The sequence below is a fragment of the Zootoca vivipara genome, chromosome 11 (assembly GCF_965207765.1).
Source record: "Zootoca vivipara chromosome 11, rZooViv2.hap1.1, whole genome shotgun sequence".
NCBI lineage: Eukaryota > Metazoa > Chordata > Lepidosauria > Squamata > Lacertidae > Zootoca > Zootoca vivipara.
In genome coordinates this window covers 55,023,539-55,037,631 of record NC_142594.1, presented here as the reverse complement: position 1 = coordinate 55,037,631, position 14,093 = coordinate 55,023,539, and the positions used below count along the sequence as shown (strand labels likewise).

General features: G+C 47.7%; 1 protein-coding gene across 5 annotated transcripts in view; it reads right to left on the bottom strand.

Annotated features, from left to right (window-relative positions):
* NBEAL2 (neurobeachin like 2) overlaps positions 1-14,093 on the bottom strand; it is a 191,056-nt gene that overhangs the window by 26,282 nt on the left and 150,681 nt on the right. For all 5 annotated transcript variants that reach the window (XM_060281001.2, XM_060281002.2, XM_060281005.2 and 2 more), the window contains 7 exons: positions 13,452-13,589; positions 9,538-9,843; positions 8,377-8,526; positions 5,889-6,046; positions 4,342-4,466; positions 3,649-3,769; positions 1,258-1,415 (listed from right to left, as the gene is read on the bottom strand). In XM_060281001.2, coding sequence (XP_060136984.2) covers positions 1,258-1,415; positions 3,649-3,769; positions 4,342-4,466; positions 5,889-6,046; positions 8,377-8,526; positions 9,538-9,843; positions 13,452-13,589 — 1,156 coding nt within the window. The remainder of the gene's footprint in view (positions 1-1,257; positions 1,416-3,648; positions 3,770-4,341; positions 4,467-5,888; positions 6,047-8,376; positions 8,527-9,537; positions 9,844-13,451; positions 13,590-14,093) is intronic.

Sequence of the window (14,093 nt, the reverse complement as noted above, 5' to 3'; positions counted from 1 at the left end):
AGATATGAATGCTGCGGGTTGCATACAACACGGGTTACGAACGCGCCGAACCTGGAAGTAACGGAACGGATTACTTCCGTGTTCGGCGATTCGTGCATGCGCAGGCGCGCCAAAACGTGCGGCAAGCATGCGCAGACTCGGCACTTCAGGTTGAGTACTGCTCTTGTTGTGCATGGGGCTCCGGAACGGATCCCGTTCGCATCCAGAGGTACCACTGTACATTGGAATCTACACTGGATCAATATTGAGTAGAATTCCATGACAGTGAAATCAAGTAGATCAGAGTTCCTGTTTCTTTTTGGAGAGGCCATGATAATAATAATAATAATAATAATAATAATAATAATAATAATAATAATAATAATTTATTATTTATACCCCGCCCATCTGGCTGGGTTTCCCCAGCCACTCTGGGCGGCTTCCAACAGAAGAATAAAATAATTGATTAAAGATTAAAAGCCTCTCTAAACAGGGCTGCCTTCAGATGTCTTCTAAAAATCTGGTAGCTGTTTCTCTCTTTGACATCTGATAGGAGGGCGTCCCACAGGGCGGGTGCCCCTACCGAGAAGGCCCTCTGCCTGGTTCCCTGCAACTTGGCTTCTCGCAACGAGGGAACCGCCAGAACTGAACCTCAGTGTCCCGGTAGAACGATCGGGGTGGAGACGCTCCTTCAGGTATACTGGACCGAGGCCATTTAGGGCTTGAAAGGTCAGCATCAACACTTTGAATTGTGCTCGGAAACGTACTGGGAGCCAATGTAGGTCTTTCAAGACCGGTGTTATGTGTTCTCGGCGGCTGCTCCCAGTCACCAGTCTAGCTGCCGCATTCTGGATTAGTTGCAGTTTCCGGGTCACCTTCAAAGGTAGCCCCACGTAGAGCGCATTACAGTAGTCCAAACGGGAGATAACCAGAGCATGCACTACTCTGGCGAGACAGTCCGCCGACAGGGAGGGTCTCAGCCTGCGTACCAGATGGAGCTGATAGACAGCTGCCCTGGACACAGAATGGACAGCTGTGAGTCCAAGATGACTCCCAGGCTGACCAGGGAGTCCTCCACACCTGCCCACCTCCTGTCCCCCACAAACAGTACTTCTGTCTTGTCAGGATTCAACCTCAATCTGTTAGCCGCCATCCATCCTCCAACCACCTCCAGGCACTCACACAGGACCTTCACCGCCTTCACTGGTTCTGATTTGAAAGAGAGCTGCAGGCTGCGCTTCCTGGGAGAAGGGCCACCTCACCCCCCCTTACCCTTACCTTCCTCGGTCTCATCCTTCTCACTGCTGCTGTCGTAAAAGTAGATGTGCTGAGTGGTGACTTCTAGCCGCCCCGGGATCACGGCCACGATGGTGATCAGCTCGCAGTCCTCAGAGATCACCAGCTTCTCTCTCTGACTTTGTTCTTTGGGCTCCACCCTGGAAGGGACGGACGAAGGATGCTTGGCGTTTTGGCACATTCCTTTATACAGTGGTACCTCGCAAGACGGAATTAATTCGTCCCGCGAGTCTTGTCGTATTGCAAAAACGTCGTCTTGCGAGGCACCATCGTATTTCCACTGTAAATCCTCTAGGTGGCGCTGTGGCTTTAGAAAAAAATCGTCTTGCGAAGCACGGCCATTTAAACTTCGTTTTGCGAGACGCCTTGCGCAACGCAAAACGCTGTCGTCTTGCGAGTTTTTCGTTGAGCGAGGCATTCGTCTTGCGAGGTACCACTGTACCTCGTTGGAAGGCCATCTGGGTTATTATTATTATTATTACGGTGCTACCTTGGTTCTCAAACGCCTTGGTACTCAAACAACTTGGAACCCAAACACTGCAAACCCGGAAGTAAGTGTTCTGGTTTGTGAACTTTTTTCCGGAAGCCGAATGTGCTCCGTTTTGCGTGTTACGCTTCCGATTTGAGTGTTACGCTGAGGTCTGTCTGTTTTTGCTATTTATTTGGTTTTTTTGTTTTTGCAGCTCTTTTGTTTTTGTGACTATGTGGAGCCCAGTTCAGCTACTGATGGATTGTGTGACTGCAGTACATTGTTTATTGCTTTCATTTTATGGATCAACGGTCTCGTTAGATAGTAAAATTCATGTTAAATTGCTGTTTTAGGGGTTGTTTTTAAAAGTCTGGAATGGATTAATCCATTTTGCATTACTTTTTCTGGGAAAGTGTGCCTTGGTTTTGGAACGGACTTCCGGAATTCTGTTTCAGTGTATCTGACAAAGTGTGCATGCACACAAAAGCTCATACCAAAATAAAAACTTAGTTGGTCTTTAAGGTGCTACTGAAGGATTTTTATTTTATTTTATAGCAGTTTAAATTCTGTTGCAGCATTTGACTAATTTCAGCAGTAGCTTCCAGAACAATGTGAGACTCAAGATTAATGAAGAAGCAGTTTAATCATGATAATAGTTTATATCGGCAACCAATTTTCTATATCTGAATTAAGGAGTAGACGGGAAGTCATTTGTGTTTTGTATTCGGTTTTGTAATCATTGTATTTTACTTTCTGCATGGTACGGGTGTAATTTATATTTTTTTCTTTGTTCTTTTTGTTTCTGTAATAACTCAATAAAAAACAAAAACAAAAAACAAAGGGTGGAACGGATTAATCCATTTTGCATTACTTTCTATGGGAAAGCGTGCCTTCTTTTTGGAAAGCTTTGGTTTTGGAACGGACTTCCGGAACGGATTAAGTTTGAGAACCAAGGTACCACTGTATTATTATTATTTAATAAATTTATTAACCACCCTTCATCCGAAGTTCTCAGGGCGGTTCCCAAGACACAAATACAGGATAAGAGCACAAAATAGTTACAAAGCAAAGCAATAACCCAGCCATCCCCAAACTGTGGCCCTCCAGATGTTTTGACCTACAACTCCCATGATCCCTAGCTAACAGGACCAGTGGTTGGGGGAGATGGGAATTGTAGTCCAAAACATCTGGAGGGCCGAAGTTTGGGAATGCCTGCAATAACCCCTCCTCCCACAAACATGTTTAAAAGACCGTACAGTGGAACCTCGGTTTATGAACACCTCGGTTTACAAATTTTTGGTTTACGAACGCCGCGGACCCATCTGGAACGGATTAATCCACTTTCCATTACTTTCAATGGGAAAGTTCGCTTCAGTTTATGAACACTTCAGTTTATGAACAGACTTACGGAACCAATTGTGTTCATAAACCGAGGTACCACTGTATGGTATTGATCAGCCAAAGGCCTGGTTGGAGAGGAACATTCTCTCCTGGCACCTAAAGATGCATAATGAAGGTGCTGGGCGAACCTTCCTAGGAAGAGCATTCCCCAAACGTGGAGCCACTGCAGAAAAGGCCCCGCTCTCGTGTTGCCACCCCTTGGACCTCTCGAGGAGGAGGCACGCAAAGAAAGGGCATCAGAGGATGATTGCAGAGACTGGGTCAGTTTATATGGGGAGAGGACTGTGGGAAACCAGCATGCAGGATCTGAGCATAAGAGCAACTCTCCCCTCTGGCTAGGAGCCAGAGAAAGCCCTCTCTTCCTCTGTGAATTTGCCTAGCCCTCTTTTAAAGGCATCCAGGTTGGCGCCTCCTGCGGAAGGGAGTTCCAGAGTTTAACTCTGCGCTGCGCGAACCCCCCTTTGGATGCGATCTATCACACGGTTGCCCGGAAGAGAACTTACTGGTTATCCAGGAAGGAGAGGTCTTCTTCCGCCAGCTGGTCATCCTGCATTTCGCTGACCTTTGCTTCCTTGGCGACGGCTAAGGGGATCGGCTCTGCCGGGCTGTGCAAATAATCGGCCCCTGGAAGGTAGAGGAAACGAACGCTGGGATCAGGACCCTGACCTCACGCCCGCACTGGGACAGGGGGTTGAATGCCCGAGGAACAATCAACAAATGGTAAGAGTCATAGAACTGTAGAGATGGAAAGGTCCTCTAGTCCAGTGTTTCCCAACCTTGTGCCTCCAGCTGTTTTCGGACTACAATTCCCATCATTCCTGACCACTGGTCTTGCTAGCTAGGGATGATGGGAGTTGTAGTCCAAAAACAGCTGGAGACACAAGGTTGGGAAACACTGCTCTAGTCCAATGCAGGAAGAGGATGATTTTTCACTGCAGCATTTATAGTGCACCTTTCCCCCAAGGTCAAGGCAGGGGTCCGTGGCTCTACTCCCCGTATTTATCCCGCAAAGGACCCTGCGAGGTAGGCAAGACTGGCGCATGGCCCAAGGTCAGTCAGAGAGCTTCACGACCGAGTGGGGATTTGAACCCTGGTCCCTAGTCTGCCACACCGATGCTGGCTGATAGAAACGGGGCTGTGCGATGGGCCATCACCAAAAGCTGCCCCCATTTACGCCCAGGGCGGCTCCTCCTCACCCTGATTGTCACGCAGAGCGCTGGCCTCCGTGTGACGGTCAAAGTTGTAGTTCGGTACCAGCTTAAGCCGCATTCGAGAGTAGGTCTCGGCACATGACAACTTCCAGTGGATCTCAGGAGGATTTCTGGAGAGAGAGGGAGAGGGAGAGGGAGAGGGAGAGGGAGAGAGAGAAAGGAGAGTGGATCAATAAGGTCCTCCCTTCCAGCATCCTGGGCATGAACAGGAAGGATGAGGCCGAGGCAATTTCTTAATAATAAAAATAAAAATAATGAATCCTGACAAGACAGAAGTACTGTTTTGGGGGGACAGGAGGCAGGCAGGTGTGGAGGACTCCGTGGTCCTGAATGGGGTAACTGTGCCCCTGAAGGACCAGGTGTGCAGCCTGGGAGTCATTTTGGACTCACAGCTGTCCATGGAGGCGCAGGTCAATTCTGTGTCCAGGGCAGCTGTCTATCCGGTTCCATCTGGTATGGAGGATGAGACGCTCCCTGCCTGTGGACTGTCTCGCCAGAGTGGTGCATGTTCTAGTTATCTCCCGCTTGGACCACTGCAATGCTACCTTTGAAGGTGACCCAGAAACTGCAACTAATCCAGAATGCGGCAGCTAGACTGGTGACTGGGAGCGACTGCCGAGACCACATAACACCGGTCCTGAAAGACCTACATTGGCTCCCAGTACGTTTCTGAGCACCATTCAAAGTGTTGGTGCTGACCTTTGAAGCCCTAAACGGCCTGGGCCCAGTATACCTGAAGGAGCGTCTCCACCTCCACCATTCTGCCCGGACACTGAGGTCCAATGCCGAGGGCCTTCTGGCACTTCCCTCACTGCGAGAAGCCAAGTTACAGGGAACCAGGCAGAGGGCCTTCTCAGTAGTGGCACCCACCCTGTGGAACGCCCTTCCATCGGAGGTCAGGGAGATGAACAACTACTAGACTTTTAGAAGACATCTGAAGGCAGCCCTGTTTAGGGACGCTTTTAATGTTTAATAAATTATTGTATTTTAATATTTCTGTTGGAAGCCGCCCAGTGTCTGGGGAAACCCAGTCAGATGGGCGGGGTATAAACAATAAATTGTTGTTGTTGTTGTTGTTGTTGTTACTGTGGTACGTACTTTTGTGCTTTTACAAGGCGAATCACCCTGTGAAGGGCAGCATGGAAAGTTTAACAATAATAGGCGACCTTGTGGGAAATCAGGTCCCAAATTGTTAGGGCTTTATACACTAATAGCAACTTCTTTAACTTTCTATTTCTGTTGCACAGTTTCATGCTTCGTTGCTGCAAACCATTACATATATTAGGACACAGCAGCGTATAAATGCTTTTGTAAATAAGTGGTGGGGATAACGGGGGATGATGTTCGGACGAGGGCATCATCGTGTGGATGTCGTGAAAAACCTCCACGCCTGAGGGTCACCGGGAATAGCTTAGGCAGAAGTGGGAGCATCTTAAAAGCACAGCTTTTCTAAGGTCACCTGCCCCGTCCAGCAGCCGGTCAAGGCGGCTTCGAGACCAGCAGAGGGAGGAGGAGGAGGAGAAGCGCCCTACCGATCCGCCCAGGCAGAGCGCTGGGAGGTGAGCAGTCTTTTCAAGGCCTTCCATTGCTTCAGGACGGTGTTCTGGTGGTTGTTGAGCTGCTTCAGCATATTGGTGTGACGGATGTTCTCGTGCTTGGCCTTCTTCATCACCGGCTCCAAGATCAGCTCCTGGCAAAAGGGGGAAACCGAGGGGGAGCGGGGGGAGGGGGAGAAAAGGGCAAGAGGGTGATGAAGGGAAGGGGAAGGGGTCCCCTCGGCTGAAAGGGGGTCCCTGCTGCAGGTGGAGCAAGAGAAAGGTGCGGTTCATCCATGCAAGCAGAAAGGGAGAGAGAGACTATCAACTGATGCCAGGATATTTTCAAGCTCAGCTAGGGGCAACCGCTAGTTTTTGAGTGGGGTTCAATCACATGCCAGGAGGTTCCAGGTGGGAGAAAAATTCCCTTTCTGGGGGTTCGGTTAAGGAGCCTCAAACCAGATTCACAAACCACCAGGCTTCTAATATTTGGATAGCTTTATCATACTCATTCATTTCGCGTCTCTGCTGTCGGAAAATTATACTTTTTCGTGCATTCTGCAATTTCGATGTTTGACTGGCGCGATTTCAGCCTTGCGAAGCCAAAAAGTGCACACAAGGTTCTCCTGGAGCAAAAAGAGCTTTAATGCTCCCTGCCTCCCTCACCGAGAAAGGCCCGCTGAGCATCCTAGCTAGCTCTTGGGAGCCCAGGGACGGTCCCAGGAGATCTTGCAGGAATTCGGACGGTCCAGCGAGATCTCGTGAGAGCATCCCAGAGCCGGCGCACCGAGTAGACTTTGCCTTGCTTATCAGAAAAGGCCCACTCATTCCGCCAGCTCTGAAAGGGTAAAGACAGGGGTCAGCAAACTTTTCCAGCAGGGGGCCAGGCCACTGTCCCTCAGATCTTGCGGGGGGCCGGACTATATTTTGACAAAAATATATGAATGAATTCCTATGCCCCACAAATAACCCAGAGATGCATTTTAAATAAAAGGACACATTCTACTCATGTAAAAACATGCTGATTCCTGGACCGTCCGCGGACCAGATTGAGAAGGCAATTAGGCCGCATCCGGCCCCCGGGCCTTAGTTTAGTTTGGGGACCCTGGGTAAAGAGATGCTCACTCAGGGGCAGTTTGATGCGGTTTTGAGGATACGCAGAACTCTTGCCACCAAACCCCCACATAAGATGCGATCGTACTGCAACGCATTAGAAGACAGAGTCCCCATGAGTCTGTGAAAGTGTATCCATTAATGCACACCCTATATAGGAAAAACTGTGCCAACTCGGCTGTATATTCTCCAGCCACCCACTTTCTGCCACCCTGGCTCCTTGCCATTTCTTCCTCCAACCAAAGCCCTTGAAAGCACACAATGTCCTCTTTATTCTCCCAGTCATCCTTGCAAGTTCTGAATATCCTATCATTTTTTTGTGGGGATTACATCACCTTTCCAATTTTTTGCTATTAAAATCCTCGCCACTGTGGCTGCGTGCATCAAGAGGGTTCTGTGGTTGTTGTTTTTTTGTATATCCATCTTTACTAAATCAGAAATCTAGTAAAGATTGGGTAACATTCAAAGAATATCTTAAAAAGTACTGTCATAACACAAATCTCCTGACAAATTTGGACTGAATCTTGAAGTTCAAGGAAATGATAAAGTAAATCCCTCCCCGCGATAATTAACTGAAAAGAATAATAAATATGAAGTGCGTATAGACTAGTAAGGTATAAAAAGCACAATGAGGTGAATCGGAAGTTAAAGGGTACGTGATCTCAAATGAGGTGTTGTTAGTGTCTGTTTATATTGTTTTTCGTTTTGTTCACATTCTATGTAAATTGTTTTGTAATAATCTTTTTAAAAAAATTAAAAATAAAGGAAACACTTACACGACCCAAGTTTGTTTGTTTGTTTTTGCTGTACACGCAGAACCCTTCACCACCTTATCTGGAGCTCTGCTCTTCATTCTAGCAGTCAGGCTCCTCCTGAAACTGTTTCTCACCAGTCTTGTGGTCAGGATGCACCCTTGCGTACGTGAGAGCGGCCTTAATGGGTTTTGCAGAATTCCTGCCTCGATAAGCTGACCGGGAGGTCCCGTGCAGCAACAAACACACTTCCCACAAAAGGCCAGATTTTCCATAATATGGGAGGCGGCAGGGAAAGGGTGGGGCCATCATTAATGCTAAATAAATAGCCACCGTTGTCTAATCTCCCTGCAAACGAATCAGGACGGATGCTCAACGAACAGGTTAGCCTGGAAGCACCTTATGCAACCAGGCAGGCTGAAAACTTGCTTTTTAAAAATGTAAACGGATTCTCAGGATTCCTTGCCTGCCCTAGGACACTACCGCAGAGAGGACGCCCTCTAGAAGCTTGGGACGACAACTCCCATCTGCCCCAGCCAACCCAGTTGTGGGAGTTGTAGCGCAGGGTATCTGGAGGGCACTGGCTTGGAGAAGGCTGCTCCGTGCCCACTGCTGCCTACCTGGAACCTCCTCCTGCTTTCTGCTTTCTCCTTCTCCCTCGTCTGGGAGCTGCTCATCAAGGCATCGTAGCAGGAGTTCCAAAAGTTCGACATGTGGTCGTGACTCTTGGCGAACGTGTCCACTTCAAACTGGGCCATGGTGGGCTGCACCTGCGGAGGAGACCCCACCGGGGAAGATCCGTCAAGAGCCGCTTAAAAAAACAAAAACTTTGCATCCAATGGGACAGAGGCAGCGGGTCATAGAATCGTAGAGTTGGAAGAGACCACAAGGGCCATCCAGTCCAACCCCCTGCCGAGCAGGAAACACCCTCAAAGCATTCTTGACATATGCCTGTCAAGCCTCTGCTTAAAGACCTCCAAAGAAGGAGACTCCACCACACTCCTTGGTAGCAAATTCCACTGCCGAACAGCTCTTACTGTCAGGAAGTTCTTCCTAATGTTTAGGTGGAATCTTCTTTCTTGTAGTTTGAATCCATTGCTCTGTGTCCGCTTCTCTGGAGCAGCAGAAAACAACCTTTCTCCCTCCTCTATATGACATCCTTTTATATATTTGAACATGGCTATCATATCACCCCTTAACCTTCTCTTCTCCAGGCTAAACATACCCAGCTCCCTAAGCCGTTCCTCATAAGGCATCGTTTCCAGGCCTTTGACCATTTTGGTTGCCCTCCTCTGGACACGTTCCAGCTTGTCAGTATCCTTCCTGAACTGTGGTGCCCAGAACTGGACACAGTACTCCAGGTGAGGTCTGACCAGAGCAGAATACAGTGGTACTATTACTTTCCTTGATCTAGACGCTATACTCCTATTGATGCAGCCCAGACTTCCGGAATGGATTAAGTTTGAGAACCAAGGTACCACTGTAGTCAGCATGACCTTGACCGAAAGAGATAAGAGAACCACTTTAAGTCAGCTGTGCTCAGCTTCTCTGAAGGAATAACCCAAATATCATAAACCTCCTGCTTGCTTCTTTCACACAGAGAGGCGTCTAGAACCCTCCTGGATTAAGTAGAATAGGAAAGATCTTGACACATCAGATCAATACTTTCTGCACCAGGAAATGCAAACTGACAGCAAGAACCTGCTCCCTTCTGCCTGCTTAGATCTCGACAAGATGCCCAGAGATTATTCATTTTTAAAGAAATGGTGGCTTTCACTTACGTGCTTCTCAATGAAGGAGATCCACTCCGGGGTGGTGCAAAACTCCTGGAAGTCCTCGTAGAAGGTGGGGCTGCCATTGGTGGGGGGCAGGGAGGGGAGGAAGTGCTGCAGGCGCAGGGTGTTGTAGCACTTGTCCATCAAAGTGCGGATGATGGGCACCAGCCAGGAGAAGGTCTCCGACTTGGTGTGCAGCGAGTGGCGCAGGGGGGTCTCCAGTTTGCCCAGTACGTAGCAGGCTTCCTCCTTCTTGGGGGCCGAGGCCGTTTGGAGGAGGCTGTGGAGCTTCACATAGGCCATGGATTGCAACTGGAGAGGGAGGAGAGGGGCGGTTCAAGGTGGGAAGGAACAGAAGCACCGGCCATTCATTCATTCATTGAATTTATATACCGCCCTATACCCGGAGGTCTCAGGGCAGTTCACAGAATAAAATCAAAATACTGTATAAAACCACAAAATACATCATCAAAATAAAAACAACCCAATAACCCCCCCTCCCAACACATTTTTAAAGAGCTGTGTTGTTTTACTATCCCTTTGTTCTTTGGTTAAATCCCTTTGTTCTTTGGTGAAAGAGGAGAGCGCAAAATATGGTCTGAAGCTCAACATCAATAATCTTTGAAAATTCCTGGAGAACAGGCGAAGTTCCAGCAGACTGGAGGAGGGCAAATGTTGTCCCTATTTTCAAAAAGGGGAAAAGAGAGGACCCAAACAATTACCGCCCAGTCAGCCTGACATCAATACCAGGAAAGATTCTAGAGCAGATCATTAAGCAAACAGTCTGTGAGCACCTAGAAAGAAACTCTGTGATCACTAAAAGTCAGCATGGGTTCCTGAAAAATAAGTCATGTCAGACTAATCTGATCTCATTTTTTGACAGAATTACAAGCCTGGTAGATGAAGGGAACGCTGTGGATGTAGCCTATCTTGATTTCAGCAAGGCCTTTGACAAGGTGCCCCATGATATTCTTGTAAAGAAGCTGGTAAAATGTGGGCTAGACAATGCTACCATTCAGTGGATTTGTAGCTGGATTACTGACCGAACCCAAAGGGTGCTCATCAATGGCTCCTCCTCATCCTGGAGAGTAGTGACTAGTGGGGTGCCACAGGGTTCTGTCTTGGGCCCAGTCTTGTTCAACATCTTTATCAATGACTTGGATGATGGGCTTGAGGGAATCCTGAGCAAGTTTGCAGATGACACCAAGTTGGGAGGGGTGGCTAACACCCCAGAGGACAGGATCACACTTCAGAATGACCTTAACAGATTAGACAACTGGGCCAAAGCAAACAAGATGAATTTTAACAAGGAGAAATGTAAAGTGCTACACTTGGGCAAAAAAAATGAAAGGCACAGATACAGGATGGGAGACACCTGGCTTGAGAGCAGTACATGTGAAAAGGATCTAGGAGTTTTGGTTGACCACAAACTTGACATGAGTCAGCAGTGTGATGCAGCAGCTAAAAAAGCCAATGCAATTCTGGGCTGCATCAATAGGAGTATAGCATCTAGATCAAGGGAAGTAATAGTACCACTGTATTCTGCTCTGGTCAGACCTCACCTGGAGTATTGTGTCCAGTTCTGGGCACCACAGTTCAAGAAGGATACTGATAAGCTGGAACGTGTCCAGAAGAGGGCAACCAAAATGGTCAAAGGCCTGGAAACGATGCCTTATGAGGAACGGCTTAGGGAGCTGGGTATGTTTAGCCTGGAGAAGAGAAGGTTAAGGGGTGATATGATAACCATGTTCAAATATATAAAAGGATGTCATATAAAGGAGGGAGAAAGGTTGTTTTCTGCTGCTCCAGAGAAGCGGACACGGAGCAACGGATTCAAACTACAAGAAAGAAAATTCCACCTAAACATTAGGAAGAACTTCCTGACAGTAAGAGCTGTTCGGCAGTGGAATTTGCTGCCAAGGAATGTGGTGGAGTCTCCTTCTTTGGAGGTCTTTAAGCAGAGGCTTGACAGCCATCTGTCAGGAATGCTTTGATGGTGTTTCCTGCTTGGCAGGGGGTTGGACTGGATGGCCCTTGTGGTCTCTTCCAACTCTATGATTCTATGATTCTATGATTCTATGATCAAAAAAAATAAGATCATGACCACTGGTCCCATCACCTCCTGGCAAATAGAAGGGAAGAAATGGAGGCAGTGAGAGATTTTACTTTCTTGGGCTCCTTGATCACTGCAGATGGTGACAGCAGTCACGAAATTAAAAGACGCCTGCTTCTTGGGAGGAAAGGAATGACAAACCTAGACAGCATCTGAAAAAGCAGAGACATCACTTTGGCTACAAAGGTCCGTATAGTTAAAGCTATGGTTTTCCCAGTAGTGATGTATGGAAGTGAGAGCTGGACCATAAAGAAGGCTGATCGCCGAAGAATTGATGCTTTTGAATTATGGTGCTGGAGGAGACTCTTGAGAGTCCCATGGACTGCAAGAAGATCAAACCTATCCATTCTGAAGGAAACCAGCCCTGAGTGCTCACTGGAAGGACAGATCGTGAAGCTGAGGCTCCAGTACTTTGGCCACCTCATGAGAAGAGAAGACTCCCTGGAAAAGACCCTGATGTTGGGAAAGATGGAGGGCACTAGGAGAAGGGGACGACAGAGGATGAGATGGTTGGACAGTGTTCTCGAAGCTGTGAACATGAGTTTGACCAAACTGCGGGAGGCAGTGCAAGACAGGAGTGCCTGGCGTGCTATGGGCCATGGGGTCACGAAGAGTCAGACACGACTAAATGACTAAACAACAACAACAACAACAACAACAACAACAACAACAACAACAGGTAGGTAGCCATGTTGGTCTGCCGTAGTCTGAAAAAAAAATTCCTTCCAGTAGCACCTTAGAAACCAACTAAGTTTGTCATAGGTATGAGCTTTCGTGTGCATGCACACTTCTTCAGATACACTGAAGCAGAAGTCCCCAGACGCTTTTATATAGTCAGATGGTGGGGGCGGGGGGAGGTATTACTCAGAAGGGTGGAGGGAGTGGGTGATTGACAGACTGATAGCTGTTGATGACCGTTAAGGACTGCAAATGGTCTACAGGAAAAAGCAAGGGGTGAGAATTCCTTTCAGCTTTATCATGTATAATGAGAAAAAAATCCAGTGTCTTTATTCAATCCAGGTCTCTCCATGGTTTTAAGGTTGGTAATAAGTTGCAGTTCAGCAACTTCTCTTTCCAGTCTATTTCTGAAATTCTTTTGTAATAAGACAGCTACTTTGAGATCTTGTATAGAATGTCCTGGGAGATTGAAGGGTTCTCCTACTGGTTTCTCTGTCTTGCGATTCCTGATGTCAGATTTATGTCCATTTATCCTTTGGCGTAGGGTTTGGCCTGTTTGTCCAATATAGAGAGCTGAAGATCTCAACCCCGACCAGAGAAGAATGGCAAATCAAGATGATGGACTATGCCAAAATGGGCAAAATTAACTGGGAAGCTCAGAAATCAAGAAGACAAGAACTTTCAAAAAGAATGGGAAAAGTTTATAGTTTATCTACGAGACCATCGCAAGCAGATTAAAACATGGCAGGGTTTTAATCACACTTGTAAACTAACGGACAGTATAGATAATTTAGGATAAAAATGTGGGTATGTATTGATATGCAGTTGGAAATACTACGACTAGGACCCACGGAAGGGATGGGAGGAAGTCAGGAGATTCAGAGTCATCTCGATATTTGGATCTTGAATTATTGTTTGTTGTATGTTTAAACTTTTAAAAATCAAATTAAAAAATTGCAAAAAAGGGAAAAAAATGCTACCCGTGTGCAGAAAAAACCATAGCCAACCTGGGGGAGATCTTTTGCACATGTTGGCTGTCTTGCAAGCTTCTCCGCTGCAAAAGCAGCCTGGAATCACCAGGAACTGGAAGGAGGAGGAGAGGGGCCCCCAAGTTAGCTGGGCAACTTACTTGTAAGTCCTCCAGTGAGATATATCCAATGAGCACCCGCAGGCCGATCTGGGCCATCTCCTTCAAGTCGGAGGTGCCGTTGGCCAAGTGGTGCCAGACCCCTAGCTTGTCCAGCAGGCTGTTGATCCCCTCATAAACCTGGAGCCAAGGAGAAGAGAAGCAGAATGTGAAGATACAAGAGGACGACCGACCTCTTATGCTCCCTGGAGGCGGAGGATTCAGAAAGCCACCTAGTGTCAGGCGTGAGCCAGCAGGAAATCACACCGAGCAAACTGGAGTTAACCCTTTATTAGCCAAAGCATGATCTACCGTATCAGGCCTAATGAGCCGAGCAAACCCATCTATGGTCGGTCTTGGCCCCATTAAACCGAGCAAGCCGGAGTTAACCCTTTATTAGCCAAAGCATGATCTACCGTATCAGGCCTAATGAGCCAAGCAAACCCATCTCTGGTCGATCTTGGCCCTATTAAACCGTTGCAGAGACTGAAGGTCCCCCCCCCTGCCTCCGCACAGCTGCCCAGGTCCCCTCCTCTCCAGGGCTTTCCCCAAGCAATGACATTTGAGTCTGCATGTGACTCTTCACCAGCTGGACTCATTTTGGCCTCTTGCTACATCAGCTTCTGCCTCCGGACTGCTTTCTGC